General features: G+C 44.7%; 1 protein-coding gene across 1 annotated transcript in view; it reads left to right on the top strand.

Annotated features, from left to right (window-relative positions):
- The first annotated feature begins 270 nt into the window (after positions 1 to 270).
- The window catches only part of COG6 (component of oligomeric golgi complex 6), a 33491-nt gene continuing 6951 nt past the window's right edge, over positions 271 to 26810 (top strand). Inside the window, exons 1-16 of the mRNA XM_081906244.1 lie at positions 271 to 457; positions 1647 to 1790; positions 2592 to 2663; positions 4377 to 4435; positions 6507 to 6618; positions 7991 to 8073; positions 9099 to 9169; positions 11592 to 11685; positions 14736 to 14864; positions 14956 to 15047; positions 16814 to 16878; positions 17760 to 17851; positions 18652 to 18769; positions 21312 to 21443; positions 22472 to 22639; positions 26126 to 26233. Coding sequence (XP_081762370.1) covers positions 284 to 457; positions 1647 to 1790; positions 2592 to 2663; positions 4377 to 4435; positions 6507 to 6618; positions 7991 to 8073; positions 9099 to 9169; positions 11592 to 11685; positions 14736 to 14864; positions 14956 to 15047; positions 16814 to 16878; positions 17760 to 17851; positions 18652 to 18769; positions 21312 to 21443; positions 22472 to 22639; positions 26126 to 26233 — 1713 coding nt within the window. The 5' untranslated portion in view covers positions 271 to 283. The remainder of the gene's footprint in view (positions 458 to 1646; positions 1791 to 2591; positions 2664 to 4376; positions 4436 to 6506; positions 6619 to 7990; positions 8074 to 9098; positions 9170 to 11591; positions 11686 to 14735; positions 14865 to 14955; positions 15048 to 16813; positions 16879 to 17759; positions 17852 to 18651; positions 18770 to 21311; positions 21444 to 22471; positions 22640 to 26125; positions 26234 to 26810) is intronic.

Genomic DNA, 26810 nt, shown 5'->3' on the forward strand with positions numbered 1-26810 from the left:
GTGGTGCTTCAGGTTAAGAACAGTTTCAGGTTAAGAACGGACCTCTGGAACGAATTAAGTTCTTAACCCGAGGTACCACTGTATCCAGCTTTCCTTGTTGGACTACAACTCCCAGCATCCCTAGCTAGCAGGACCTTTGGTCCAACAGCAGCGGGAGACCCGAGTTTGAGAAACACTGCAGGGCGGAACTCTTTGTCTCCGGCTGCGGGGAGGTGGAGAGAACCGGTGCAGCGACGCTCCCGGTCCGGGTGACGGCGCCGCCTCCGCCACGGAGAGAGCAAAGATGGCGGCGGCGGCTGAAGACCAGCAGCGGCCGCTGCAGCCGCTCGCGGCCGGGGCTGCTGCTTCGTCGGCGGGCGCTTCCTCCTCCTCGCAAGGGTCGTCTGGAGGGCCCGGGTCCAACCCTCTCTCTCGCAAGCTCCGCAAAGTGCTGGAGACGCGCTTGGAGACGGACAAGGTGGGCGACCGGTTGTCAGTCCTGCCGTATCTGAGAAACAGGCGCCGGCTTTGCGAATCAGAGCCATAGGGAAGGCGTCGTTCGTTTGGTTTCTTTTCTCTAGGGTCGTTCTTTTAAAATGACTGGCTTAGTTGACGGATTCCCCTTTTCTAGCTGGTTAGTGAACAACAGCCCAGCCCTAACCAGGTCTACTCAGAAGTAAGCCCCGTCGAGCTCAGCGGGGCTTACTCGCAGGCAATGAGGGGTTCAAATTGATTAAATTATAAATGAGACTTTTTTTTTTAAAGACTGGACATCACCATTGAAAAGACAGGGAGATGCAATGAAGTAGAGAGGGATCCTTTTCCCCCACATGTGGTGGTCCTGTAAAGGAATCAGGGAATTCTGGGAAGTAATTTACAATGAATTAATATATATAAACCCAAGCCCAAGACAACACTTTTGGGAACGGAAACAATAGAAGTCCATAAAAAACAAAAGCAAAATTGTTATATGCCACCACTGTGGCTGGAATCTTATTGGCATGGAGAATGAATACGGTACCCACCAAGGAAGAGTGGCACTTTAAAATGCTTGAATGAGCTGAATTGACAGGTGTTACTGAACTGACTGAATACATCAGGAGTGTCTTTTTTCAAAGAGGGCCAGATTTGATGAAGTGAACATGTGTGAGGGCCGACCAAAGTTGTTGAGCCTTTTTTAGGATTTTACCCCAGGAAATAAACTGCCACGGGGCTTGGGCAGTTTATTGAGCAAGCAGGATTAAACCGACCTGCAGGCCAAATTCACCCCCCCAAACCGACTTTGGACATGCCTGGAATCTTTTGCAGATAGGAATGAGCATTCCCATCTGGAACTCCTCGTTGAATGCAGCTCAAGCTGGACTGGTGACCTAGAATTGGTCTTCACAATAGAGGACAGAGTTTAGCTTTACTTGCAAGTAATTAGTTCATTGAGTTGCCTATGGCATAATTATATCAAGTTGATGTTTATATTCAAAAATACGTTGAGTATTTAATCTATATATTTGCTATTGTAAACTATATTGTAAAGATAGTTTAGCATTGTTAAAATGTGATTTATCTGGAAAACTGAAGATGTTTTCTGTGTCTTCTGATGTGTGTCTTTTTAAAAAAAGAAGTCCATTTTGTATATGAACTGTCAACATGATCTTTATATATTTTTATAGGAGATGTTAGAAGCGCTCAAGGCTCTTTCAGTCTTTTTTGTAGAAAATAGCCTGCGTACCAGAAGAAATTTACGCGGAGATATGGAACATCGCAGCTTAGCTATAAATGAAGAATTTGTTCACATTTTCAAGCAAGTGAAAGAGGTATGCCATTTTTATTCATTAATGCTCTAAATGTCCAGCAGGAAGCTGACAGTCAAGGGCCTCTGTAAACCCACCTATATGTCCCTGAGGCAAATGAGTGGCTGGTAATTCTATTGCTTGGTTCTGTTCCCCTCTATTGTACCTGTCTAATTTGCGGAGAGATGAAAGAAGCACACGAGATATCATGGGGAAACTGGACTAGACTTGGTTGTGGCTAAATATGTTATCCTTTTCCTCCACTTTTCTTTATCTATGGGTGCCTCTCTCACTGGGCACTGTCATTGGCCACAGTTCAACACCCCCTATGAGCATGTTCACAAAATCTATATAAAATACTACCAGATCTCCATTTGCCACCACAAATTTTCCTTAGATATTACTATTGCTGCCTGCTATCCTGTACAGACTTACCTGGGAGTCAGCTTCATTGAATTCAATGAGTCTTACTCCTGAGTAGATGTGTATAGAGCAACACCGTTAGCTGTATCTCTGGAGCTATCCAGCACTTCTTGTTGGGAAGCACAAATGGTAAAAGTATGTAATGCTTTCTTATACTGCTGCAAATCCAGTTTCTCCCAACGCTGAAAAACCAAATCTGGAGCTTCAGGGAGGAAGAATCATTGGATATTCTTATCAGTGATTGTATCATACAACAGTGAAGATTATGCTTGTTAGGGAAACTGTCTGATAGTTCTGGTGTTTCAGAAAATGGGGGGGGGGGGAGAGAAAAATGTGGAAAAAGCAAATCTCAATATGAGTTCTAGTGTTTTAGGCTACTTGTCTGTTTCTGTGCTCTTTCAGGAACTTGAAAGCATAAATGAAGATGTGAAGTTTATGAGCAACTGCTGCCAGGACATGACCAATCACTTGAAGGTAAAGAATGGGTGTGTGTGCAGGTGTGGTCATTTCTGGCACACTGGGACTTGGTAGTTTCAACAGCACAGTACTTTCCCCCTGTACAACACATAGAGATCACTTTTGATCCCAGTGTGAAGATTTCTTTTTTTACAGCCATAGGAATTCACAAAAGGATCCCCTGCATGAAAAGAGGTCCCCATTAATTTCTATGGCAAAAGAAGGTCTGTGTTTGGATCTCTTCACTGTTCAGGAATCTACTCCATCTAGTAAAATTAATAGGACATTTTGCATGCATAAGAGCTCTGTGTGCATGTTATTCTGAGCTTGTGTGTATGTAAATCACCCAGGTAACGTTTCTAAAACACTTTTCCTATGAATCATTATGATCAGTTTGATGGGATCATCAATATTGTTGTCAGGTTAACGGGGAGGATATGTTGTTGTTACATTTGCCACCTGTCATGAATGCTTTTAGTTGAGATTCCTACATTTAAGGGGTTTCGGCTAGATGACCATTGGCGTCCCTTCCAGCTGAACAACTCTATGATTTTTATCCCACCCTTCCTTTAATGGCTTTCCTATTTATCCACACAAGAATCCTGTGTGGTAGATTAGGCTCCGAAAGGGTGACTGATCCAAGTTCATGTCTTAAGTGAAGAGTTGAACCTGCATCTCCACAAACCCAAACCAGCACTCTAGCACACTTGCTACACTTCTGTATTGCACTGGGCCCTAGTTCTAGTATTAGGAAGACAGTACTAGGACTTGCCGGTCTGAAGGTTGGCGGTTCGAATCCCCGCGACGGGATGAGCTCCCATTGCTCGGTCCCTGCTCCTGCCAACCTAGCAGTTCGAAAGCACGTCAAAGTGCAAGTAGATAAATAGGTACCGCTCCAGCGGGGAGGTAAATGGCGTTACCGTGCACTGCTCTGGTTCGCCACATGACCCGGAAGCTGTACGCCGGCTCCCTCGGCCAATAAAGCAAGATGAGCGCCGCAACCCCAGAGTCGGGCATGACTGGACCTAATGGTCAGGGGTCCCTTTACCTTTACCTTACAGTAGACATGCAACTTAAGCACATTTACTTTGTGCACATTTACCTGCTTGGAAAAAAGGGGGTTAAGCAGGCATCCGGAAAAAGAAACTTTGACAATCCCACCTGCCATTGCACCCAGTGTGTTTTGACTATGCACCATTTTGCCTTTATGCACTATTTCTGGAATGAAACCACTGTGTATGTTGAGGGTCTACTGTATATAATAGGGGTCAGCAAACTTTTTCAGCAGGGGGCCAGTCCACTGTCCCTCAGACCTTGTGGGGGGCTGGACTATATTTTTTGGGGGGGAAATGAACGAATTCCTGTGCCTCACAAATAAACCAGAGATGCATTTTAAATAAAAGGACACATTCTGCTCATGTAAAAACACGCTGATTTCTGGACCTTCCGGTGGCCGGATTTAGAAGGTGATTGGGCCAGATCCGGCCCCCAGGCCTTAGTTTGCTTACCCATGGTGTATAAATACAGAAAGTGCATATATTGGGTTCTGCCTTTCTGTCAGGTTAAGAAAAATGTAGCTTTCTTTGTTTCTGAAACTTAACTGCCTTTCTGTTCACTGTTCTGCTGTGCTTAAATGACTTATAATTTGGTTGAAACAGAAAATGAAAAAGTAGAAATATACCTTAAGGCCTTAATGGGGTTTAACTGTAATTATTCTGGTCTGTACTCCAGGCAACCAAGGAGCAAACCCAGGATTTAATAGAAAAGACAACTAAGCTTCAAGCAGAGAAGTATGTATTTGCCCCTTTTGTTATATTTATGTCAAATTAGAATGCTTTTCTGGATTCTCCCACATTTGTACAAAATGAAGTTACCTTAGGGCTACTTCCAGTGGTCATTTTTATTAAACTGTTCTTCAGATGTTTGCCATGGGATATGCATCTTTCCCTTTTTCTAATCGCAGAATTTTCAGAATGAGAGAATTTTGCATTAACTCACTTTGCATAATATTGTGCGAGCATTGAAAGGTCCTCCTAGTATAGTTTCTGAACTTTAAAGAAGTATGGTTCTTAGACTTTTCAGTTTCTCAATAAGAATGGATATCTATTCATTACTATTTAAAGTAGACAAGCTAAGTATCAGGCTATGTTCAGCAAACTCAGTTATGCAATGTAATTTAAAACAAATTAGCTCAATAATAGAAATTGCCAAGAATGCAAAGGAGGATAGCAAGTCATTTTTTTTGTTAGTGGCCCAACACCTAGCTTTCACTCACTGAGTACTGATATGTAAGTATACAGCCGGTTAAATGACACTCAAGTAGCAGTTTCTTACAGATGCTTAATTTATTAAGTGGGTATTATTTTCCTGCTTGTTGCATCATTATATTGTTGGATGATTCAATGTGAATCACTGGGGCTACATATTTAATACACTGAAGTGGCATAGATCGCTGGATGTCTTTCTTCAGTGGATTAAAATCCTATTTCCAGGGTGCTCTCCCCCACCCCCCACCGGTGTAAAAAGGTAAAAGTAAAGGACCCCTGACAGTTAAGTCCAGTCGCGAACGACTCTGGGGTTGCGGCGCTCATCTCGCTTTACTGGCTGAGGGAGCCGACATTTGTCCTCAAACAGTTTTTCCGGCCAGCATGACTAAGCCGCTTCTGGCGAAATCAGAGCAGCGCACGGAAACGCCGTTTACCTTCCCGCCGGAGCGGTACCTATTTATCTACTTGCACTTTGACGTGCTTTCAAACTGCTAGGTTGGCAGGACCAGGGACCGAGCAACGGGAGCTCACCCCGTTGCGGGGATTCGAACCGCCGTCCTTCCAGTCGGCAAGCCCTAGGCTCTGTGGTTTAGACCACAGCGCCACCTGCGTCCCTTCCACCTCACCCCAGTGTAATTTGTATAAAAAGCCAATTGTACCATTTATCTGATCTTACCGCATTTATCAGAACATCTGAAACTGATTCTGCTTTCTGGATCGGATCCAGACCTATGCTCAGTGGAGATCTGCTTATGCTGGAAGAAGGGGCCAGAGATACGCTGTTCACTTATTCCTCCTTCCCCCAGTGCCCCCCTGAAAATCTGTGCATATGGTTGGGGCACCCTGGAGGGCTGCTGCAGGAAGGAGAAACTGGTGAATATTGCCTTCCCACCACCTTCCTGCAATGAAGAACCTCCATTGGATTATGGTGTCCTCTGTGGACAGACGTAGCTGTTCCTTTCACAGACTGGACGCTCTGGTTCCAACCCATTAATAAATTTCTTCTGATATTTCACTTCAAATATAGTTTCATTTACACTTCAACCTCTATTTTTTCTTTCTATCTATATATTCCGGGACGTGGGTGGCGCTGTGGGTTAAACCACAGAGCCTAGTACTTGCCGATCAGAAGGTCGGCGGTTCGAATCCCTGTGACGGGGTGAGCTCCCGTTGCTCGGTCCCTGCTCCTGCCCACCTAGCAGTTTGAAAGCACGTCAAAGTGGAAGTAGATAAATAGGTAACACTCTGGTTTGAAGATAAACGGCGTTTCCGTGCGCTGCTCTGGTTTGCCAGAAGCGGCTTAGTCATGCTGGCCACATGACCTGGAAGCTGTATGCCAGCTCCCTTGGCCTATAGAGCGACATGAGCGCCGCAACCCCAGAGTTGGCCACGACCGGACCTAATGGTCAGGGGCCCCTTTACCTTTACCTATCTATATATTCTATTTTGAAGTAGTGATGTATAAGGCTCATTCAAGACAAACGTTTCTGGGATTATGCCCCATAGAACTCATTGGGACTTACTTCCGAGTCAACACACATATATGACTGTGCTATAAGTATCCCATTTTCAAATTTCAACCTTTTAATTGCAGCCAAAGGTTAGAACTGAAAGCACAGATAGCAGATGCTTTCATAGCAGAATTCCAGCTTTCTCCAGAAGAAATGAATGTCCTTCGAAGCACAAGAGATGGGCCTGTTACAGAGGTAAGTACCACGAGCGTGCACAGCAATAATATTCTAGCTTTAGCAATTGAGATGGAATCATTCTATTCCATTTACCTTGTTCCTTTCATATTGTGCATTTCCTATTTAAACCAAGACATTTTAAACCAAGACATTCACCAGCACTTTCATATTAAAACTCATGGGCTAATCATATTAATGCTGAAATCTGTAAGTTAAGCATATTTGTTACTGAAGACTTGTGTTCATCAGTTATATATTTAAAAGGCCTGTCAAACATTCTCTATATGCTAAGCCTTACTTCTTTGTTATGAGTTATAGGTTATGAGTTTTTAATTGCTTGTAGGTATATTTTTTGTGTTAATCCCATAATTTTGTGTATGCATGATTCCCTGTTCTACCTATAAAAAAATCAAAATACTATCATCCATTTACACGCTCTTTCACACGTGCATGTACACACACACACACACACTCTTCTAGTCCTACAAATAAAAAGGAAGAAATAAATCTTCAAAAAGTGAAACTCCTGGCACACAATGGTTGTTGAGGTTTTTGACAAAGTTGTGGAGCTTTCTTTAGTTCTGCCCAAAGTTGTTGCACTTTTTTGGGGGTAAAATCTAAAGAGAGAGAGAGGGTGTGTGTGTGTTTCTGAGCTATTTTTAAATGAAATTTGTCAAAAATCTGCTCTATTGGCATGGGCTGCCATATGTCCGTTTTTTCCTGGACATTTCAGTGATTTCCACCTGGACACTGTTTGCAAGGGCTGAGTACTGGCTGTGTTCGCAAAATTGCGGGTGTATGGCAAACCTGCTTCCTTGAAAGGCTACAATATGACTTAACTCATAGACCATGCCTAGTGGTTGTCTTTAAATGTAGGCGAAAACATGCCTTGATGTGTGTTTGGAGAAATTATGTTTGGGATGGTGGTTGTGAAGTAAAACTCTTGTTTTAGTATTAATAATAGTATTGCATTGTTTAGCAATACTAAACAATAGTATTGCATTGAGATCTTGTGTATCCTCCTCCTAGAAATTCCTTTTACTGGAAAGTTTATGGCCTGTAGTATTATGATCTGGGAATACAGTGGTACCTCTAGATGCGAACAGGATCCGTTCCGCAGCCCCGTTTGCATCTAGAAGCAAACATAACCCGTGCCTGCGCGGGCCACATTTCGGCGCTTCTGCGCATGTGTGTAACGTCATTTTGAGCGTCTGCACATGCGCAAGCGGCGAAACCTGGAAGTAAAGCGATCCGTTACTTCCGTGTTGCTGCGGAGCGCAACTCGAATGCGCTCACCCAGAAGCACATTCAACCGGAGGTATGACTGTATTTTTGTGTGGACAGTTTGCATTAATAAAATACCAGTGACTTTCAATCTTGCATTTCCTAGGACTTTTTTAAGGTATTGGGGAGAGTAAAACAAATTCACAACGATGTCAAGATTCTTTTGCGCACAAACCAGCAGAGATCAGGGTGAGTTCTCACCGAACAACTACAAAGCAATGGTTGAAGTAGTAATGGTTGAAGTAGTAATGGTTGGAGAGCCAGCGTGGTGTAGTGGTTAAGAGCAGTGGACTCGTAATCTGGTGAACCGGGTTCGCGTCTCCGCTCCTCCACATGCAGCTGCTGGGTGACCTTGGGCCAGTCACACTTCTCTGAAGTCTCTCAGCCCCATTCACCTCACAGAGTGTTTGTTGTGGGGGAGGAAGGGAAAAGAGATTGTTAGCCGCTTTCAGAGTCCTTCGGGTAGCGATAAAGCAGGATATCAAGTCCAAACTCTTCTTCAAAAAAACAACAACCTACCCTTCCTTGGTTCACATTGTTCAGGCATGATGTAAATGTTAACAGTGGACGGTTTGACTGAGTTAGTTGTTGGTGTCTTGCGTTCTGGATGCGGTTGCAATTACCCCTTAAAGTGTACCTGCACAGTGTTGCCTGTTCTGCAGGATTTGGAAATCTTTTGAATTCCTGCATGATGTCTGTGGCCAAGATCACTTTTTGTCAGGTTCAGATGATATATCAAGCTGTGGACATTCCTGGAGAAAGGGGATGTAGCTGCTGTCATAAATACCTTGGCAACCTATTTTAAATGGCAGGGGTATTAAACCACATGGCCAGTGTGGTGTAGTGGTTAAGAGTGGTGGACTCGTAATCTGGTGAACTGGGTTTGCTTCCCTGCTCCTCCACATGCAGCTGCTGGGTGACCTTGGGCCAGTCACACTTCTCTGAAGTCTCTCAGCCCCACTCACCTCACAGAGTGTTTGTTGTGGGGGAGGAAGGGAAAGGAGAACGTTAGCCGCTTTGAGACTCCTTAGGGTAGTGATAAAGTGGGATATCAAATCCAAACTCTTCTAATCATCATTCAGTTTAAGCTGTATAAAGTGGGCTGTGAATATATTTGGAACAGGGAAATAGATCTAAAGATTATTAGGTGTTTAAAGATTTGTTTATTTTCATAAAACACTTTTTAAAAGCATTTACTTGTTTTCAATTTGCAGCCTAGAAATTATGGAACAGATGGCTTTGCTTCAAGAGACTGCTTATGAGCAGCTTTACCGATGGGCTCAAGGTACCTTAGTTTTTTGGGATAATGCTTTTCCTTGAAAAGATGCTTATTTAAAGAATGTTAGCAGTGCTTAACCACAAGGTGGCAGTCTTGGAACACCTACCAAATTCTATAGCCTCAACTTATTCATTACACTCATGTTTAATCCTGGGATATTTTTGTTGTTAATGTTTAAGAGTAGCCAGTACTATTTGGTGCACCAAAATCATTATGGTTTATTTTACTGTATTTATATATTGTTTTTCAGGAGGACCTTGCATGCATATAATTACATAAAATTATTAAAACAATAAGCACCAACAACTACACAATAAAACAAAACAGACAAATTTGAGGTCCTCGCTGTGGGATCACATTCACCCAGTGCTATACCAGCTGCACTGGCTCCCGGTGGAGTACAGGATCAGGTTTAAGGTGCTGGTTTTAACCTTTAAAGCCCAATATGGCCTAGGACCCTCGTACCTAAGGGACCGCCTCTCCTGGTACGCCCCACAGAGGACCTTACAGTCTTCAAACAAAAACATATTGGAGGTCCTGGGCCACAGAGAGGTTAGGCTGGCCTCGACCAGAGCCAGGGCTTTTTCAGCAGTGGCCCCGATCTGGTGGAACGCTCTGTCACAAGAGACTAGGGCCCTGCGGGACTTGACATCTTTCCGCAGGGCCTGCAAGACAGAGCTGTTCCACCAGGCCTTTGGCCAGGGCACAGCCTGACCCCCCTCCTTTGGCAATCTTCACAGAACTCTAGCCCAATGGTTGCCATTAATCTGATTTGAGCTGATTTTACAATGAAATGATTTTAGAATGTTGTATATTTTACTGTTGTTAGCTGCTCTGAGCCCGGCTTCGGCTGGGGAGGGCGGGATATAAATAAAAAATTATTATTATTATTATTATTATTATTATTATTATTATTATTAAATGTTTGCAGTCAGCCAAGCAATGCCAACTGCACCGGCATTATCTCCTCTCTCCTATCTTTCAGCCACCCACCCCACCACAGGAGTAGGTTGATTTTATAACAGGAATGTTTTAATAATAATAAAATTTATTACGGTCCGAGACCAGAGTCACATACCGTACTAAGCAAACATAAAACACAATAGAATTAAGTTTGAATTAACAATCGAATATGACAATAAACAATACGAATATGACAGCCATTAGAAATGTGGTTTAGGTTTTAGTCTCTAAAATATTATCTAGAGTTTGCATCTGAGGTCTTAGTCTTTGTAATAGCACAGCTTGTTCCCTGAGTTTTATGGCAGCTGGAATGTTGGAATGTTTTAATGTTCTAATATTTTAAGCACCCTTATTAGCCCCTAGGCATCCTGATCCAAGACCTGCTGATTTGGAAATAACCACATATGACTCAAAATGACAGCCCTGGGCAGGTCTTAGGAGTTTAGTCTCCTAGCCCTTGAGATGAGGAACTTTTAAAATACAGTGGTGCTTCGCAAGACAAAAAGAATCCGTTCCGTGAGTCTCTTCGTCTAGCGGTTTTTTCGTCTTGCGAAGCAAGCCCATTGACGGATTAGCGCTTTTAGCGGCTTATCGGCTTAGCGGATAAGCGGCTTAGCGGCTTAGAAAAAGAGGGGGGGAAGGGGAAAAAACCTGCAGGAACTCGCAAGACATTTTCGTCTTGCGAAGCAAGCCCAAAGGAAATTCATTTTGCGAAGCACCTCCAAAATGGAAAACTCTTTCGTCTAGCGAGTTTTCCGTCTTGCGAGGCATTCGTCTTGCGGGGCACCACTGTACTGTATTTTTCGCTCTATAAGATGCACCCGTCCATAAAACGCACATAGTTTTAGAGGAGGAGAACAAGAAAAAAACATTCCCTCTTCAGCAAAGTGGCAGGAGAAACGGAAGGGGCTCTTCGCTGAAGGGGTTCTGCGCAGCTTTCCCTCTCCACACAGAGCCTTTTCAGCACTGAAGAGGTGCTGCTCAGAGAGGGAAAGCTGCGCAGTGCCTCTCCCGCGGAACGAAGTCAGAACAGCAAGAGGGATTGCTGCGCAGCGAAAGCAGTGATCCGTCTTGCTGTTCTGGCTTTTGGGATAGCCATGCCAAGCCTCTTTAGGCTCTTTGCAATGCAAAGCCTCCTGAGCGCAGCGGGGGGAGCGCTCCCGCTGCGCTCAGGAGGCTTTGCGTGGCTATTGCTGAAGCCAGGAGAACAAGAGGGATCGGTGCACACCGATCCCTCTTGCTCTCCTGGCTTCAGCGAAAGCTGCGCAGCCTGCACTCGCTCCATAAGATGCACACACATTTCCCCTTACTTTTTAGGAGGGGGAAAGTGCGTCTTATAGAGCGAAAAATACGGTAAGCGTTTTAGTTACAAATAGGATTGCAACAACTTTCATTCATTATTTTTAGAAAGCTGTAAAGATTAGGAACGTTGCTTACTATTGACCTGATCTTTTCTTCTTTGCAGGCGAATGCAGAACTTTAACCCAAGAATCCTGTGACATTTCTCCAGTTCTAGCTCAAGCAATGGAAGCTTTGCAAGACAGGGCTGTTCTCTATAAGTATGTTGCCTATCTTAGTCGCAGAACACAATGTCACCAAGATTAATATTCTGGGGGCTTCATCCTTCTGACCACAAGCTAGCTTAAAAAGTTCATTCATTGTGGAATTGAATATTTCAAGGTGTGGGATTTTCCACCACTCTACATGTTTTGTGCTAAAGATTTGGGATAACTACCTATCAAATCATAACAGGGAACTTCCTTATTGTTATGTTATGTTATGACTTTCCTTTTTTCAGCAGCAGTTGACTAATTTTTAAGGAATGTTAGCAGTGGTTGATATTAACCAAAAGGTGGCAGCCTTGGAACACCTACCAAATTCTATAGTGGGCATAGGCAAACTCGGCCCTCCAGATGTTTTGGGACTACAACTCCCATCATCCCTAGCTAGCAGGACCAGTGGTCAGGGATGGTGGGAGTTGTAGTCCCAAAACAGCTGGAGGGCCGAGTTTGCCTATACCTGTTCTATAGCATCAACTTTTTTTTCGTTTAATGAAATGCCTTGCTGAAATACATCCTAATATTATTTCTACATTTTTATGTCTTTATAACACAAAGGCACAGTTCACATGTAACATCAGACTCTGACTTAGTGCTAGTTGGATAAACTTCAGCAAGTTGAAGCAGAACATCAGATTCATGTACTCGCCTTGCCTTCTCTACCCCCCCTCACCCCTGCCCCCCAAATAAAATAGCTGGGAGGAGAATCTCTGGAAAGTTAGTTTTCACTTTCAAGAATCTGAACTTAGCATTACATTCAAGGGATCCTGGTTTAAAGAATAATACAGTGGTACCTCTGGTTACGTACTTAATTCGTTCCGGAGGTCCGTTCTTAACCTGAAACGGTTCTTAACCTGAAGCACCACTTTAGCTAATGGGGCCTCCTGCTGCTGCCGTGCCACCGGAGCACAATTTCTGTTCTCATCCTGAAGCAAAGTTCTTAACCCGAGGTACTATTTCTGGGTTCTTAACCCGAGGTACTATTTCTGGGTTAGCGGAGTCTGTAGCCTGTAGCGTATGTAACCTGAAGCGTATGTAACCCGAGGTACCACTGTAGAATCATATCGCTGGAAGGGGCCCTGACTATCATCTGGTCCAACCCCTTGCGATGCAGGAATATGCAGCTTTCTGTTAGGGGATCAAACATGCAACTTTGGCATTATCAGCACCACACCCTGACCAACTGCGCTTTACCCCTGTTAGCAAACTTATTTTCATAATAAATCAGCTTCAAACCCATGGGTTTAAACAAGGATACCTGATAGAAACCTAATGGTAACTGGTGTCAGGCAGGCTTAATTCGGCCCATGTGTTGCAGGTCCACCCCTGTAAAAAACTCTCTGCCAGCAATATAATACAGTGGTGCCTCGCAAGACGAAAAGAATCCGTTCCGCGATTCTCTTCGTCTAGCGGTTTTTTCGTCTTGCGAAGCAAGCCCATTGACAGCTTAGCGGATTAGCGCTACAGCGGTCTAGCGGCTTCTAGCGATCAGCTGTTAAGCGGCTTAGCGGCTTAGGAAAAGGGGGGGGGGAGCGAAAAAACCCGCAGGGACTCGCAAGATTTTCTCGTCTTGTGAAGCAACCCCATAGGGAAATTTGTTTTGTGAAGCACCTCCAAAACGGAAAACCCTTTCGTCTAGCGGGTTTTCCGTCTTGCGAGGCGTTCGTCTTGCGGGGCACCACTCTACAGTGGTACCTTGGTTTATGAATCCATTCCGAAATTCCATTCTTAAACCAAAGCATTCTTAAACTAAGGCATGTTTTTCTATAACAGCAGGGGACTCAATTTACAAATGGAACGCAGGAAGCGGAACATGTTCTGCTTCCAAGACAAAGTTCACAAACCAAAACACCTACTTCCGGGTTTGCAGCGTTCTTAATTCGAGTTGTTCATAAACTAAGCTGTTCTTAAACCAAAGTACCACTGTAGTTGCTTATATTCCCATATTTTCTAGCTTAGGTGGTCATTTCCCATCTGGAACCATAGATGATTAGCTCATCCAGATAGAATTTATTCAGGGAACCTATTGTCTTTTGAAACAAACCACCAGATCCTGTGTTGGGAGGCTGAGGCATGGTACTGACCAATTTCACGCCGTGATAGGTATTTTCGGAGCTCAAGTGGTGAATTATTCAGACAGCTTATTTCTGTGCATAGCATACTTACCGTATTTTTCGCTCCATAAGACACACTTTTTTCTTCCTAAAAAGTAAGGGGAAATGTCTGTGCATCTTATGGAGCTAATGTGTGGTTCCTGGAGCCGAATTGCCCAGGGGAAAAACGCAGATCATGCTTGCTTTTTTTTTTTTAAGAGGGAAGTGGGTGTTGAAACAAAGCCACTGATCGTTTGCCGATCGGGGAGAGAGATAAGGGACACTAGAGATAAAGGAGGCTGCCTGGGAATGGGGAGGTAAAGACAGCAGACTTCCAAAGGAGGGAAACAGGAAGACTAAAGCAAGAAGGAGAGAAATTAGAAGAAAAGGAGGAGCAAAAAAAACTGCTCCAGCTAAGGAAAAGACACTAAGGCAAACAAGAGGGAAGGGAGTGTTGAAAGGAAACAGCTGATCGGTGGGATCAGATGAGAGATAAAGGATGCTAGCGGAGGCTGCCTGGGAGGGGGGAGGTAAAATCCCATGGATCCTCAGGATTTTTACATTGGGTCACCCCAAATTCACTATCAGATCACATAGCATGTCCATGGCTACAGCCTGCACAAAAAAAATCACACTTCCACTGTTTCCTGGGGCTGCAATGGAGCAAAAATGTGGTTACAAAGCACAGATCCACATGGATCCTCAGGATTTTTGCATTGGGTCACCCCAAATTCACCATCAGATCACATGTCTGTGGCCACAGCAAGAACCACAAAAATCATACATCCACTGTTTCATTCAAAATATTTTTCTTCTTGTTTTCCTCCTCTAAAAACTATGTGTGTGTTATGGAGCAAAAAATATGATAGATTCCCATAAAGCAAGGTACCTTAATGATTGTAATGGCAATATAAAGCACATGCATTTTAATAAAGTGCCTCTTCATTTCCACTGTAGATACACTCTTGACGAGTTTGCAACAGCCAGAAGAAGTGCTGTGGTCCGTGGTTTTATCGATGCTCTTACTAGAGGAGGTCCAGGAGGAACACCCCGGCCTATCGAGATGCATTCCCATGATCCTTTGAGGTACAGCAATCACGGAAGCGTACGCTGCATAGTGGTTTTGCTACTAGAATAACCATTTAATGCAGCAGGATGTTTTGGTTTTTGGTTTTAGATATGTAGGAGACATGTTGGCTTGGCTGCATCAGGCTACTGCTTCAGAAAAAGAGCATCTGGAAGCCCTGTTAAAACATATCACCACTGAAGGTATTGCTCAATTTCAGGAAATGTGTGTTTTAAATCAGTTTTTATTGATTTTCATACATATATCATACATTATTCAACTTACCGTATTTTTCGTCCCATAGGACGCACCTACTTTTTTGGGGGGGAAATTCCTTTATTTTCCCCCCAAAACCAGGTCGGGGAACAGTGGGATGGCGGTGCTGCGCCTCCCCGCTGTCCCCTGAGCTTGTGGGGCTGGCCGATGTTTGCCTGGCGCGAGGGGCGCTCTGCTTCAGGGCACCCTGCGCATCGGGCGGCAGGCTACTGTCCGCGGCATGGGGAGCCCTGCGGGAACTCCCACAGGGCTCCCCATGCTGCGGATGTCTGCCCGGTGGCGACACCTCCGGAGGGCGCCCCGTGCTCCGCGCTGCAGGCTGCTGCCCGCAAGCCTTGCGCTCCCGGGGGGAGATCCCCCGGGTGCGCAAGGCTTGCGGACACCAGCGCAGAGCAAGGGGCGTTCTCCGGAGGGTGCTCCGTGCTGCCGGCTGCCGCCCGCAAGCCATGCGCGCCCAGGGGGAGATCCCCCGGATGCGCAAGGCTTGCCGACACCAGCGCGAAGCACAGGGAATCCTCCGAAGGGCACTCCGTGCTGCCGGCTGTCGCCCGCAAGCCTTGCGCGCCCGGGGGAACTCCCCCTGGGCGTGCAAGGCTTGCGGATAGCTTCCTGGAGCCTGGAGAGCGAGAGACGTCGGTGCGCACCGACGCCTCTCGCTCTCCAGGCTTCAGCGAAAGCCTGCATTCACCCCATAGGACGCACACACATTTCCCCTTCATTTTAGGAGGGGGAAAAGTGCGTCCTATAGGGCGAAAAATACGGTAACCGAACAATCGTTTTCTAAATTACCCTCTCCCCCTTGGCTTCCCTCCGTTTCCGTTTTTGGTTTGTTAAACCACTTGTTGCATTCTGCTGCTTATATATAGTTGTACATTATCACATTGTTGTCTTTCTTGTTCTCTCTAATTACATTATGTATGTTTATTTAAACCCTGCCAAAGAGTCCATACTTTTACTTTGTTTCTGCAAGTATGTTACAAAAGGTTCCCATTCTTTTCCAAAGTCACTATTATCTTTTTCACGCAGTTTATCTGTCATTTTTGCTAATTCTGCATATTCCATCAACTTTCCATGCCATTGTTCTTTGAATGGTATTTCTCCCGTCTTCCAGTTTTGCGCTATTAAAATTCTTGCTGCTGTTGTTGCATACATAGTGTCCTCAATTCTTTCTTCACATCTTGCCCTAAAATACCCAAAATAAAAGCTTCTGGTTTCTTTACAAATGTTATTTTAACCTTTTTTTTCAATTCGTTATAGATAATTTTTTACAATCTTACATTCCCACCACATAGGAAATGTGTATTTGCAATCTCCAGGGAGAAATGTATGTGGCGATAAACATGTGCCAGTGTACTTCAGCAGATATTTGTTCTGTGTAACTGGGGTATGGGGGCATGGAGGATTGTAAAAAGAGTGTTGGCAAGTCCAAGATTTGCACAGAGAAATGTGGAAAGTAAGCAAGTTGGATTTGGGCGGTTTTACAGACATAATCATTTTATTTGTGTACCGACTTTCCATAATTATAACCATGCTCAAGGCAGCTTATAGCATGAGGGGAAAATATACACAATTCTCACAGAATCTGTGATGTGTTAGAGTTGCCGAGGTGTTCCTTTTTTCAAGGGAGTGTGTGGTGATGGGAAGCATGGTTGCTGAAATACCTCTGAATAACACTCGCTATGTTTCCTTTCAGGAGTGGAAAAAAATATGCAAGAAGTGATTGGACACATCACAGAAGGTGTTTGCCGGCCTCTGAAGGTGGGTGGAGTGTGTTGGTTTATGTGTGCCCTTGGAATAGGTAAAGGTAAAGGGATCCCTGACCATTAAGTCCAGTCGTGGCCGACTCTGGGTTTGCGGTGCTCACCTCACTTTATTGGCTGAGGGAGCCGGCGTACTGCTTCCGGGTCACGAGGCCAACATGACTAAGCCGCTTCTGGCGAACCAGAGCAGTGCATGGAAACGCCATTTACCTTCCCGCCGGAGCGGTACCTATTTATCTACTTGCACTTTGATGTGCTTTCGAACTGCTACGTTGGCAGGAGCAGGGATCGAACAACGGGAGCTCACCCCGTCACGGGGATTCAAACCGCCAACCTTCTGATTGGCAAGTCCTAGGCTCTGTGGTTTAACCCACAGCGCCACCCGCATCCCCATTGGAATAAGACTGCATTTATTAACAAGGTGCACTTTCCCATATAGTCCTATAAACAAAGAGTGGAAAAAGCAGGACAAAACTTGTTGGAAACTTGTCCATTGTTCTCGTTAAATATTTCATCGAAACAATACTGGCTTCTTATTTCCCTAAATGATTTCGTCATGATGAATTTTCCAACCTCATTTGAAGCAAAACTTTTATCATTTCGTGCCTCAAGTTACTGGTCCCAGAAAAACAGGCATGATTAATGGGAGGGCCAAGACTGCAGCCCTGGCTTCCTGCTTCTGAATACTGGGATGGGGCAGGGGCAGGATGAGGGCATCAGCAGAACCAATCCAGCAGTTCTGCTGCCGCACCCATACCTCCCAACCCCCCAGCCCAGCCCTAATGTCTTACCTGCTTGAAGACAACGTAGGCGTTGTCTTCATAATGGGATGAGAAAGAATTCTGCATAACTGATGTTTGTGTCAATCTGTTTTCTCAGGTTAGGATTGAACAGGTGATTGTAGCTGAACCAGGAGCAGTCCTGCTGTATAAAATTTCTAATCTTCTCAAATTTTACCACCACACCATCAGGTAAACAGAAACAGAGAAAAGTAAATTCGTATCTTTGCATTACAGTGTTTATAATTTCAGAGCTGGTAGGGTTGGTTTTGCGTTGAGGAGGAAAATAACAGAGTCCTAGTACTGCTTTTAGTATGTTAGAAATCTTTATTTTATTAAAAAGATAATCTCTATACTATTTATAACTTGTATTTGGAAAAAAATATTCTGATGTTATCACAACAAAACCCTTTCGATGTGCTTTCAATTCACTTTGCTCCTTCTTTAAAATCACATCCCTGAACTCCTGCCCTCTTCAAGCAATGATAGTACCATTATGCTGAGCTTCCAAGGCAATTAGTCGGACCATAATTGGCCATTAGAAAAAGCATCCTTTTGCAAAACACTCAGCTTTGAAGTTGTCCTGCTTTTCCAGTTTTCCTGCAGAATTTCCAAAAGGAGAATAGAATCGCGTCAGTTCACTTTACTTCAAAGCCATGTATTCATTGATGAGAGCAAGTAGGTTGGCAGGAGCAGGGACCGAGCAACGGGAGCTCACCCTATCACGGGGATTCGAACCGCCGACCTTCTGATCAGCAAGCCCTAGGCTCTGTGGTTTAGACCACAGCGCCACCCGCGTCTCCTCTTGCCTTTAGAGAACACCTAAAAGCACCAGGCGATATATATATAGGTTTCATTTACTTACTAGGTGCTACTTTTTCAGAAAACATTTTGTAGCATTTTATTGGGCTAAATAGCTGGACTTTGATATTTGTCTGCTTTAGTTATTGTGAAATTTCTTACTGCCTCTCTTTCTCTCTCCCAATTTCCAGTAATATTGTGGGGAACACCGCAGCCATGCTGTTAACTACAATGGAAGAGATGCATGGCTTGAGTAAAAAAATATTCTTCAACAGTTTGAGCCTTCATGCAAGCAAACTGATGGATAAGGTCTGTTTCAGGGGTTAGTCAACTCTCTTCCCCTTCCCTACCTCTGCAGTTGTAGGTTCTGTAGCATTGTCAGTGGACAATCTGTGCAGGTATCAAGCTTGGAAGTCCAAATTCTGTACTATCGAAGTGATCGCCAACTTCGCTGTTGGCTTTTGCATTTCATCTGTGCACCGTTGCCTTCTTAGCACCATGTGAAACTCCCTGGTCCATCAGCACCTTTCAGCGCCAAGTCTCGCCTATGCTGCTCACCAGACTTCTCTGTCCTTTCCTCGTTCTGCACCTTCCCCCTCCCACCGACCAATGCCGCTTACTTCAGTGCCACCTCAAAACTGGCGCTTAAAGCCTTTTGCGCTAAAAGAAGTGAAACGAGGCCACTGAGCAAACTTAGTATACTTTGCTAAGGAACACCTACCTGAAATGAACGCAGGTCAACAAATCAGTAAACTCACACCGCGTATATTTGCGTTGTGACGCTAAAGAGTAAAAGTTGCCAGTTATTCTCTAACTGCCACTACTCGGAGCTCATACGTTCTGGTGTAGTCTGTCACTGCTATGCCATGTTGACACTTGTGATCATAGTTGCTGTTACCACCATTGCTGATCCACAGTGGTCACTATGAAAATCCAGCAAGGTTTTTACAGCAGTGGTCTAGTGTTCAAGGTGTTTCTCAATTCTGTCCTGGTGGTTCTGTCCTGGTGCGAGCACCAGAAATCAAGGCAGGAGGTAGGGAGAATCCTTCACCCTTTCGTAGTCTCTGTTTTTGGCCCTGATACGCTAAAGAAATCTGAGTTGGTGTACTGGATTTCTTGCTACTTGCCCTCGTCCCTGCATGCACTCCCCGGCATCTGCTCCCTTTCTGAGGCATAACTGCCGTATTTTTCAATCCATAAGACACACCTGACCATAAGACCATAAGACACACCTGACCATTTAGAGGAGGAAAGGGAGAAAGCCCCGTTTTTGGGGGGATCAGCTCACAGTTGTGCAGCTTCTTTTGCAAAGGGGAAAAATCCTGTTTTTATGGGGTTCAACTCACAGTTCTGCAGCTTCTTTAGGAAAGGAAAGGGAGCCGTTTCTACAGTTTCCAGACAGATAATCTAATCAGCCAGTCCCATGTCGCTGGGGAAACAAACAGCCTCCATCTGCAGAACATTCAACAATGGAGGCCTGGGCAAGGGACCGGGGCCAGAAAGGGAGCCTGCGATTGACCACACATTCGTTCCATAAGACACACAGACATTTCCCCTTTTTAGGAGGAAAAAAGTGTGTCTTATGGAGCGAAAAATACGGTACATTTCAGATGGTTCAGTTGTTAGTTGCTCCTAGTTGCTGTGGATCCTGGTCACCACCCACAAGTTTCTCAGAGTACAGTGTTTTCATAGGGAGTCTCACGGCACATCAGCCAATTTTTGGGAACGGTTTTAGGCTTGCAGTAGACACATGTGTGGTGCACAATTCCACCAGGACAATTCCCCACATTAAAACATTGGCCAAGTGTGGCTCTTCACCAGTTCACGTGCATCTCCTCAGCTAAGAAACTCACACAGATTTTGTTGATTGACTGTTCAGGGTAACAGAGCAATTCTCATATGTACTGTGGACCGAGAGCTGTGGTTTTCACTCTCCCAGCATCTGAAAGTAAGGTTGAACAAACACCAGGCCCACACGTCAGAACGAGACCCTTTTCTTGGCTGAAAAAAAAAAAGAAGAGAATCTTTGCTGGTGGCAAAGGGACTAGGTTGTAACAGCTATGGAAGGCAGAGGGGCTGGATGTGGCTCTCGCCCCCTTGAAGGGATGCCACCATGGGATGGACAGACGTCTGATACATGGTATAGTTCACTGATGTGCTTCCTATATGTTGTCAGGCCCACAACATGCCTTTGATATAGGGAGTTTCCAAGCTCATTACATAGCAGGATTCATAATGCTCATTTTAAATCAATCAATCAATCAATCAATCAGTCATCCATCCATCCAGTTAGGACTTTAGTGTGCATGCACCTTTTTTCAGATACACTGAAACAGAAGTCACCAGACCCTTATATATAGTGGGAGGGTGGGGTTGGGTTTTTCTCAGAAGGGTAGTACAGTGGTACCTCAGGTTAAGTACTTAATTCGTTCCAGAGGTCTGTTCTGAACCTTAAACTGTTCTTAACCCGAAGCACCACTTTAGCTAAGGGGGCCTCCCACTGCTGCTGCCCCACCGGAGCACGATTTCTGTTCTCATCCTGAAGCAAAGTTCTTAACCTGAAGCACTATTTCTGGGTTAGCGGAGTCTGTAACCTGAAGTGTATGTAACCTGAAGCGTATGTAACCTGAGGTACCACTGTAGGAGATGGGTGATTGACTCAATGCGTATTGTAAACCTGTTGACTACTGTTAACGACTGCAATTAGTCCTATAGGAAAAAGCAGGGGATAATATGCAGATGACCAAAAATAGCTTTAGCATATGTAATGAGACAAGAATCCAATATCTCTATTCAGACCAGGTCTCTCCGTAGTTTTCAGTTTAGTAATAAGTTGTAATTTGTTTTGTAGGTTGAACTGCCGCCAGCAGATCTTGGCCCAAGCTCTCCACTGACTCAGACTCTTGCTCTGCTGCGGGAGGTTCTAGCATCGCACGACTCTTGCGTCATTCCTTTGGATACCCGACAAGCTGACTTTGGGCAGGTAAATTTGGTTGAAATTGTATAGGAGCCACAGCAGCTTGAGGGAAGGGCTTTTGGGGGATGGGATGACAGAAACCGTGATTCAGACCATTAAATTCCATGCTAGGTTTCCCAGCGGAAAAAGAGGAGAAATGCTGCTGGATCCATGGCAGTTTCTAATTATAGCAGAAGTGGAATTATTTTGTGTAGATCAGGATCAAGAATAGACAGTGGTGAGCAGCTCCTGCAGTTCTGCCTGGGGCTCTCCTGCGAGAGAAAACATTGTTTTATGTTTGGCAGCAGAGATGTCTAACAGTGTCACATGGGTAGATCATGTGACCTAGCCCCCACCTCACCTCGTTGAGTGCTGGAGATACCTCCTCTCTCAATTATTCTCTGTTTTTGCACAGGACAGGGCAGGTTTCCGCTCTTTGCTAGCTATCCCTTGACCTCAGGCCTTACCTTTTCCTGTTTGCCTCATTTTAAGCGCCATCTTCGCTGTTTCTCTTCTGTTTAAACAACAGCGATGAGCAGTCTCAGCTTATTCTGTGGCCCTGTGACGTGACCCTGAGCTTGGATGTCCACTACGCAAGGCATCCCAGACAGTTGCTTGTTGCATGTTGCATTGAAAACCTCCAAAAGGGAGCTGCAGGCTGCTCTGTTGCTCTGCTGCTCCTGATAGGAAGCTGTTGGAATGTTTTTATTTAAATGTCCAGCCTCCTTGTAATTCAAACCTGCCTTTTTCTCAGAGCAAGGTTTGGACATCATAACCAAGCATCACCAATTGCCTAAGCTGTTGCGTCCGCATCGGGCTTGTGCAACTTCCCTGTGCAACATCCTTTTCAGACTTTTAACAAGCCAGCTGACTGTGCAGTAGACAGCGCAAGTGGCTGGCAATGCTTCTTTGTGGCACCTGAAGCTCCTTTCGGAGGCAAATGCCATCCCCCCTGTTTCAGCATCAATCCTCTGCTTTGGGAGATGTAGAGAAAGGGGAACGGACAAGAATTCTCACCAGTTACAGCATTTTTTGCATGCTCTTTTTCCCATTAGGTTCTCTCTTGTGTGCTGGATCCCCTGTTGCAGATGTGTACTGTGTCTGCCAGTAACTTGGGGTCTGCTGACATGGCAACCTTCATGGTGAATTCGCTTCATATGATGAAGACAACGCTGGCTCTGTTTGAATTCACAGATAAACGGCTAGAAATGTTACAGTACCAGGTAAACGTCCAGTCAACCTCCCAATGTTTTCTTTGCAATCAAACATTCATAATAATAATAATAATAATAATAATAATAATAATAATAATAATAATAAATTATTTATATCCCGCCCTCCCCAGCCGAAGCCGGGCTCAGGGCAGCTAACAACAATAAAATAATACAACATTTTAAAATCATTTCATTATAAAATTAATTCAAATCAAATTGATGGCAACCATTGGGCTAGAGTTCTGTGAAGATTGCCAAAGGAGGGAGTCAGGCTGTGCCTTGGCCAAAGGCCTGGTGGAACAGCTCTGTCCTGCAGGCCCTGCGGAAAGATGTCAAGTCCCGCAGGGCCCTAGTCTCTTGTGACAGAGCGTTCCACCAGATCGGAGCCACAGCCAAAAAAGCCCTGGTTCTGGTTGAGGCCAGCCTAACCTCCCTGTGGCCCAGGACCTCCCAAATGTTTTTATTTGAAGACCGTAAGGTCCTCTGTAGGACATACCAGGAGAGGCAGTCCCATAGGTACGAGGGTCCTAAGCCGTATAGGGCTTTAAAGGTTAAAACTAGCCCCTTAAACCTGATCCTGTACTCCACCGGGAGCCAGTGCAGCTGGTATAGCACTAGGTGAATGTGATCCCGCAGCGAGGACCCCGTAAGGAGTCTCGCTGTGGCATTCTGCACCCGCTGGAGTTTCTGGGTCAGCCCCACATAGAGCGAGTTACAATAATCCAGTCTGGAGGTGACCGTCGCCTGGATCACAGTGGCTAGGTCAGGGCAAGAGAGGTAAGGAGCCAACTGCTTAGCTTGGCGGAGATGAAAAAATGCCAACAGGGAATGTCGTATGTTTCTGTGTATCAGACAAGGTTCTTTGACTCAAATATCATGTCAAAAAACTGGGGTTGTCCAATACACGGATAGTGTCAGGAGCGTAACTTCCCCCAATGCCGCAGCGAGCGGGAAACACTCCCTAGATTGTTTCTTGCGTGCAGCTGCATCTAAGAAGTTGCACTCTCACCAACTGGCTGACTGGGGGGAGTGCAACTTCCCCTGACCTAGGTAGTGTTTCCTGCCTGCGGGTGGGCAGGGAAAAGCTCAACAACTTTGGTCCATCTTCCCTCATTCTCTTAAAATTGAGTGTCTAAAAATAGGGGGGAGGGGGTCTTATACATGGGAGTGTCTTATAGATGGAAAAATACGGTAAATGTGAAACAAGCTCCTCAAAATGTGTGTATCCTCATGGCTTTGTAAGTAAAGTCAACATACAGATGTGTACAACCACAGAAACGTAATGATGCTGTGGGTCAAACCACAGAGCCTAGGACTTGCCGATCAGAAGGTCAGCGGTTCGAATCCCCGTGATGGAGTGAGCTCCCATTGCTCGGTCCCTGCTCCTGCCAACCTAGCAGTTCGAAAGCACATCAAAGTGTGCTTTTAAAAGAGGCATTTAAAAGAGGTCCCCGGAGATTTCCCTATGGGCTTTCTTCTTGCGAAGCAAGCCCATAGGGAAATTCGTCTTGCGAAGCAACTCGCAAACGGAAAACCCTTTCGTCTTGCGGGTTTTCCGTCTTGCGAGGCATTCGTCTTGAGGGGCACCACTGTATCTTCGCCATGCATTTAAATGCATTTAAATTTGCCAAATCCTATTTATACCAGCTGCCCCTCCTAGAGCCTTGATACGCTTTGTTTCCATGGGCGATGCATATTATGGATGAATTAACAGAGTGAGACGCTGTTATCCAAATACACCCTTATTGTGAAAGTGGATTGAATGGATTAGTCTCAGTACTGTTCCCAAATTCCATCCTTTTTGGGAGATGGTATTCCTGTTCAAAATCTGAGTGAGGTTATTTTTATTTATTTCATTAAATTCGTACAGCACTTGATTGTTAAAAAACAAAAACAAATCTCAGAAGCAGTTTACAAAAGATAAAGCAAGATAGTCAATAAATATTTACTATCGTACTTTAAAAAGTTAAAATGCGAAAACAGATTGGAATTATCAAATGGGTATGTATGGTTCTGGAGGTGGATAATGCCCATATGGGGGGGAAAGGTGATGTATGTGCCAGTCCTCCATCTGTTTGCAACTCATCACAAAATAAATCCTATTTGGCCTACTTTGCATATAACAGTTAGCCAAAAGATGGCTTAGCAGCAAGGGTCAGCAAACTTTTTCAGCAGGGGGCCGGTCCACTGTCCCTCAGACCTTGTGGGGGGCCAGACTATATTTTTTTTGGGGGGGGGGAATGAACGAATTCCTATGCCCCACATATAACCCAGAGATGCATTTTAAATAAAAGCACACATTCTACTCATGTAAAAACACCAGGCAGGCCCCACAAATAACCTAGAGATGCATTTTAAATAAAAGGACAATATTCTACTCTTGTAAAAACATGCTGATTCCTGGAACATCCGCAGGCCGGATTTAGAAGGTGATTGGGCCAGATCCGGTCCCCAGGCCTTAGTTTGCCTACCCATGGCTTAGCACAACAAGCATGGGCTCCATCTGAGGAGATTGTAGCCTCTTTAATTCCTCCCTGGTCATTTTGAAACCATGCTACACTGAGCCTAAACCATGGTTTGGCTTGGATTTTCATCCAGATCAACGCTCATGTCTTGACTCTTTCCAGACAAACCGTGAGCTGTAGCCAAGCTTTACCATATGTTTGACAACCTGTGGTTTGTCTGGGAGAGCTGAACCATGAGTCGGGGGGGGTGTTGTTTGGCTTTTTGCCTTGGGGCCAATCCAAACCCCTGGGCAGCAATGGCAGAACTTAATGGAGCATCACAGCCCTGCCACTTGCACTAACCAGGTTGGGTGTATGTGGCAACGCGTCTTTACTATGCTGGTTTCAGATCCAGGACCTTTCTTTTCCCACCCCATTTTTCCTCCAGCAGTAGTTTCCATCCACCTCTTGGTTGTGAATATGTATTGGAGCATTCACTGCTCTGACTCCCCATTGGGCAGCAGCCACTCACACCAGCCAATGAAAGCTGGTTCATCTGCTGTTTAGGGGCAGATAGCGGGAAACCTCTGTTTCTTCCAAATCTTTAGTATGGTGGATCAAGTTACAGTGGACCCTCCGGATACGAACTTAATTTGTTCCGGGAGTCCTTGCATACCCCGAAAAGTCCGCAACATGAGGCACCGCTTCTGCGCATGTGCGCGGCGTGACAGAGCACTTCTGTGCGCAGCACGCAGAGTGCTTCTACGCATGCATGCACGCACGGCGAAACCCGGAAGTATACACACTTCCAGGTTTGACGTGTTCACAACCCGAAAGTTACATTATCTGAAGGTAACATAACCCAAGGGACTACTGTATTATTATTATTATTGGCCCATAAGTAATGCTTTTTGAATGCACTTAATTTTGTAACATATTCAAAATGTTTCCATTGCATTCAGTGATTTTTCTTCCGAACTGCTTTCGCCGACAAGCCGTTTCTTCAGTTATCACTCCGATAAGTAAGAAATGTATTCCTTCCATCTTTTAGATTGAAGCGCACTTGGATACCCTTATAAATGAGCAAGCTTCCTATGTATTGAATAGAGTGGGCCTGAGTTACATCTATAACATTGTACAGCAGCACAAACCAGAGCAGGTAAGCAATAATTTTGGGGAGAAATGCTTATAGACCACTTCTGTTCCAAACTGTGAGTAAATAAAACGGTTGTGGTGCAGTTAAGATGTAATCTGACTTATTGGGCAAGGGTAGTGATGTTAAATTCTCAAGAATAATCTTTTGGAGAATATTCTCAATTAATGAGAATATTAGAGAAATTTCATTTAAAATGTTCAGATGGCAACCAACAATGGTACAGATACTTTTATTCAATGGGGCAATGCAGTGAATTCACATCTTTGATTTTTTGCACCAAACTTGAAATTGAAAATTCAACGTGAATGACTCACGTTAATCACTAAGCCTGCCACTAACTCTATATTTACCATCAACTTTGAATTCTAACTACATTATGTATGTATGAAATGTAGCTTTTAAAGGAATGTAAAAAAAACCCTCAGGTCCGCTACATGAGTACGTTCTTCAATAAGCAAATCTACAATGAGAATAAGGTCACACCAAAATAGAAAAAAAAGGCTATTACATTTACAGTGGTACCTCAGGTTACATACGCTTCAGGTTACATACGCTTCAGGTTACAGACTCCGCTAACCTA

This window comes from Podarcis melisellensis (assembly GCF_964234715.1).
Source record: "Podarcis melisellensis genome assembly, chromosome: 3".
Taxonomy (NCBI): domain Eukaryota; kingdom Metazoa; phylum Chordata; class Lepidosauria; order Squamata; family Lacertidae; genus Podarcis; species Podarcis melisellensis.